Source organism: Atta cephalotes, assembly GCF_000143395.1.
Source record: "Atta cephalotes unplaced genomic scaffold scaffold00001, whole genome shotgun sequence".
Lineage (NCBI taxonomy): Eukaryota > Metazoa > Arthropoda > Insecta > Hymenoptera > Formicidae > Atta > Atta cephalotes.
This window is the reverse complement of record NW_012130065.1, coordinates 6,757,309-6,763,120: the sequence shown is the minus strand read 5'-3', so window position 1 is coordinate 6,763,120 and position 5,812 is coordinate 6,757,309. Positions and strand designations below refer to the sequence as shown.

At 33.1% G+C, this 5,812-nt stretch overlaps 1 protein-coding gene across 1 annotated transcript in view; it reads left to right on the top strand.

Moving 5' to 3' along the window:
* LOC105618303 overlaps window positions 1–2,486 on the top strand; it is a 5,215-nt gene extending 2,729 nt beyond the window's left edge. Inside the window, exons 2-4 of the mRNA XM_012199847.1 lie at window positions 309–592; window positions 1,538–1,804; window positions 2,082–2,486. Coding sequence (XP_012055237.1) covers window positions 309–592; window positions 1,538–1,804; window positions 2,082–2,486 — 956 coding nt within the window. The remainder of the gene's footprint in view (window positions 1–308; window positions 593–1,537; window positions 1,805–2,081) is intronic.
* Window positions 2,487–5,812: the final 3,326 nt, after the last annotated feature.

Genomic DNA, 5,812 nt, shown 5'->3' with positions numbered 1-5,812 from the left:
TATATATATATATATATATATATATATATATATATATATATATATATGTACTTGCTGCAACTACTTTGCAAATATTTGTTTATCGTATCTATAAATTCATACAGAATGTAACTATGAATGCTATCTTCAAGGTTATCTTTTGAAAATTGAACATTGTAATCCTTAAGTTTATGTTAAAATCAATACAATACAATATTTTTGCAAGAACAATCAGAAAACGCAAAATAGTTGCACAAGTTTCATCTCCATTCAATTACTCTAATACCTCCCAATACTTTTCTGACGACAGTTCTTATTTTACTTTACAGACTCAGTGGCACAAACGATTACTCTTACGAGTTTTGCTTTCTTCCTGACTTCGTGGTTGAACTCGGCATCGGGAACATCCGCAAACGATCTACAATTTGTGCCAAACTCCAGTGACATAGAACCCTGGTTTCAACATCCTTGTGGCACCCGATTGGCGGCCTCGCGAAAAATGCATAATTCCAGCGATACAAATAACATCATGAAGAGGGTGCGAACGCAATTGCGAGTCGCACAAAATCACTTCAACAAGACTTTCAAGGACGTGCGCATAGTTTACTCGAAGGTGAGAGACGAGAGCGCTCTACTCGCGACCGCGATTCTGTAATTAATTGCAGCGCAGTGTCGGAGTAAAACCGCGTGGGCAGTGCTCGCTCAAGGGAGACTCGCACGTGCGCGCGTTGCAACTCATCGCTAGTGCAGTCCTATTTTCCGCCGGCAATTTGCATTGGTTACGATTACCACGCACATTCAGCATAATTACTTTTTCTACAGTCCTGCGGCGCGTTCTAGATGTCTCACATATTTGATGACAAGTCACTTCCGTCACGTGGAACGTGTCGTTACGCTCGATATTAAAAATATCATTATCGCAAAATGTTATTAAACCTAGTCCTCACGAGACGAAGATAAGCGAATACATTTACATAAGACGCTTTACTTGTTTATAACGTGCTTGTAACGAGATGATAAATGTTATTGTTTGGTCTACTAGAGAGCTTAAGATCGAGTTTATCCCGCACGAATCACGATGGCTTGGATAGAGTGATATATTTTGTTTATCGACTTTTATCACTTTAAAGCTTACTCTGGACACGCATGGCTGCATTCCGAGACAGATTTGTGATATTACGGTTTTTGATAACGTATTGAACGTAGTATTAGATATATACTATATAAACAAATAAGATTGCTTGTGCGCGCAAATGTGCATTACGCCAGATAATTCATTAAATAATTCATAAATGTACGACAGTCACTTGTAATTTACGTCTGAATTTATGCAGCATAACGGTACGAGTTGAATAAGATTTGTGTAGTCATAAATTTTATACTCAATGATACGCATAATTGAGTACAAATAAATTATGTGGTACAATTGCAGTAAACTTTTAATAAAATAAAATTCTATCTATGATCAGAAAAAAATTCAAAAACAATTTAATTGTGTTAATCGACCCGATCATATAATTACTCAAAAAGTTACATAGTATTTTACTTTTTGTTACAGGTATATAGAGTGCTGCTGAAAGAACAGTATAAAATGAATTGGTTGCCAAAAAGGCAGCTCGAATGGTATCACACGGAACTTTGGTGTTTGGAAAGAGGAAAAAAAGCTGAGCGTGCTCTTCCACGCCTATATGATGCGCTTCAGAGGTTCTCGTTTACATTCCATCTCCTTAAAGAATATCATCTCGATTCTAACATCGATGTCACTCGCAGCATCATTAAAAGGCGGACCAGGATTATCGACAAAGCGCATAATCAAGTTCTTAGGGTAAGCTATATAGCGCATTCTGTTTATTTCTAACAAGATTTATATTCACACCGATTAATTGAAAACTGTATTTACATCACACGTTAATATTACTCGTAAATCAAACTAATCATTTAACAAGAACGAAATATAAAACTATAAATACTTTATTACACGAACTTGCCATCTTGGGTCAAATTGTCATAAAACATATTGGGCGTATATGGCGAGGGATATCAACCTTTTAAGTGAAAGTGCAACTATGTAAAAGTAATACTTCTCATTCGTATGATTGCAGTTGCTGTGTGAAGTCGAAGCCGCTATGATAAATCTGGAATTAAGAACTTCTACTCTAAACGATGCATTCATCATAACGGATAATTTGCATTGGGCCAAAGAGGGCGATTTAACTGTAATGTTGATTCAAGATTGGGGCGTGTTAAAACTTTATCATACCTTTTTAAAAGATTGGATAAAGGTTTTTCGCAACGCCACTACTGACAACATTTGCGATCATAACGTTAAAAAAACACCTTTGACTTTTACACCGAATATGCCTAAAAAATGGTTAAAAGGCAAAGGAATGAAAAAACATAAACCGAGGAAGTCTGGTCGAAATAATTCTTTGCGTCAGAACCTACGAAAGGGATCTCAAAGGAACAGACTGATGAAGAAGCAAAAAGGACCTACGTTACGAACATAGACCAACATGTCGAACCTGAAGAAGTTTGCGCTTCGACGAGATCTGCTGATAATTTAAAGACACTGCTTTATACAGCGTTGAATCGTATACTATCTCATACTAACATAACTTTTATATTTATTCCATTATCGCAATCATGTTCACTTCAATAGTTTTAATCGTTTTTCGCAGATATGTCAACAAAATCGTACTATTGTACTAATTGTAAGATTATGTATCTCAACAGCCGTAAAAAAATTATCTAATCTAATAATTTTGATTCAAATATTCTTGAATGATGATAGAATCAAACTTTATTGGATGATAATAAAAGTATTTCATCAATAACGATTGCGTACTTAGAGACCAGTATTAAAAGATCTACTTCAGAACAGTATTATATCTAATAACATACATGCCGAGCATAGACCATAATGTTGATAATAATGTTTCGAAGTATACGGCGCACTCAAATCGATTAGACTCGCCAAAAATATCGGTCCAATGGATTACACTCGCCGTTAAAGTGAAACACATAATCTTATCGTGTGTATGTAAAGGAATTTAAAAACTCCATTTTCATTCTCAGGCACTCAACAATCTGAGATCAATGAAAGAACAGTACGTATTATGAAAATGCATATTGAGAAGAAAGAGAAAAAAAGTGCAGAGAGAATAAATTTGCAGATGTACTTTTAAGATTAGCCGTCTTGACTCCGATATTTATATCGATATGTCAACACAGATTACGCTCACGATCAAGGCGGCTTGTTACACGGTCACGGATTTGAGTTCATTCGATTAAATCGACGGAGTCTGCGATACGCGCAGGTGACAATAGTACGTGAAAGGATCGACAACGAGTTTAGACGGCTCGTGAAACTTATTTATTCTAGCTTTAAGCGGATGACGCGAAAACTTAATGTCGTTTAGCTGTGATATCCCGAGCGTACGCGGACGTATAGAGTTCCTACGTTTATACATAGACGCATATGCACATACATATATATTTACATAAATAGGTATCGTGCGTTGACGCGTACCATACGTAGACGTAGATGATTCTCTCCTCCTTTCCGGTGTGTTGTGCCGAAGAATCTCGCCTTGTCGTGAGAACACATGACAATTTTATCTTTTATAGTTAGTCTGTCATCGCGTTACGATGTCAGAAGCGTTTTAGCGGAGATAAAGTTCGATGATTTTTTTGGCTCTTCCGATTATACATATACATAAGTGTACTAATCGATAAGGGACTAATTTTAAGATGAGAATCGTTCGAGTAAATCTTGATTATACGCGTATCAGCACATATCGACGTGACTTTTTGCGATAGATTAAAATATATTTATATATATATATATCATGCAAATCCGATATTTTATAATGAAGCAGTACTTAAGTTACGTTCATAACTTAGCGTTACGCATATTTTTGTACTATGTATGCACATGACGCGATGCATAATTGTTCGTAGACGCGCACTTAAATTTAAGGTCATAATGCATTTTATACAATACACATAGAATATTTATTCGGTCGTATATGCATAGTGTTCTGTTCTATTTATTGTATCACGTTACCATTGCATATACTATTTATTGTCATGTCTTTACTTATTGTGATCATCTCGAATAAATTCAATGTTTTGTATCGAACTGAAGTTTGGACAGAGATATAATCCTTTATAATCCATGTAATAATTTAATTTCGACAATATTGTAAATTACGTTCGTTTTACATGAACATTTAACCGGAAGTATCAGGAATGCATGAAGGATGTTCATTCTGCATAACATTCGATCGTTATCGTTAATGTATATAACTGGAAATAACGTAGATAAGAATATGTTATTGAAAATGCAATAAACATGACTCATCGCAGCAATATTTTAAGCGATTAACTAGATAAGCAGTTCAATAATGCATAGCATTAGTTGTTTTATAACTGCTATTATATATTTATATACATGCTATAAATATTGCTATATCGCAATGCTACTTTGTTGTTGCTTTCGCATATAGTGACATAATTATCTTTATTTATAACATTTATTTAAAGATAGCTATATATTATTTAGCTATATATTATTTTAAAGACAAAAAAGCGTAATTGTAATAATCATGAATATCGAATTTTTTACTTATTTAATAATTATTTGCATAAGCAACTTCTTTTTACTGGAAACTTTAAAATCATATTTAATTTATATGTATTTTATTTATAAATTTAAAATTATTCTGTATTTAATTTACTACTTTTCTATAAGTAAAATGATTAGGCCAACATCATGGTGCAGTTTCATTATGAACAGGTTTTCCCAGACGCATCAAACGTTGTAATAGGAGTACACGAAGAGTAGATAGGTTGTAATTGCTCTACACTGCATTTTGCGTTTATAAAGGATAATTTATTTGCTGTAATTTCACTGTCTGCCACTGCTGCATTAATAAATTGTTCGTTATGTAAAAAGCTAAAGTACTGTCTGTTCAATTCATTCTATTCATAAATAAGTATATTTGTAAATAAATATGCGAGCATTAATTCAATTTATTTTATCATAATTTTAACATAAATATAAGCATTCTTTAAAATAATTTTTAATATTCATTTTACTAATATACTTGCGTGTGATTTTATCATTAAAAACAATAACGTCTATTACACTTTTTACTTATTATTCTTTTCATCGATCATACACACAACTTTTGTAGCTTTACATATAACAATATAAATGTTATATTCACAAAATAATTTATTAAAGCATTAAGCATTATTTAATTGACTATCTTATTGTATTTAAATACTGAAATTTTAGTGAAATCGCGCCAAATGCATATGATACGCGTTTGAATAGGGTCATTATTTGTTTTCTTTCGTTCATAATATACGCTCGCGAAATAACACGTCACGATGCATCGCAACTTAATCGGGCGTGAGAAGATCTCTAATCTTAGTTCGGTGAATTCAGAGAATCTAATTATAGTATCGCCTTTTATGGCGTATTCTTTGGTGGTACAACATCGACGTACGCATCGACATACGTTCATTACGTCTACTTCATTCATAAGTTTTTGTCACTACCCCCTCCTCCATATTTTGATGGGAAAGAATTGATCTCTTCTGACGTCAAAATTATTTATGGATCATCAGAACGGAATTGCTTGCATGAGTAAAAATACGAAACTGTATGAAATTATTTTACTTTTAAGGATACAATTAAATGTATTGTCATGATATATTCAAGAAATATACAGAAACTTATCGTGTACAAATACAATTGTTTAAATTTTTGTATGTTTTGCATATGTATATATATATATATATATATATATATATATATATATAT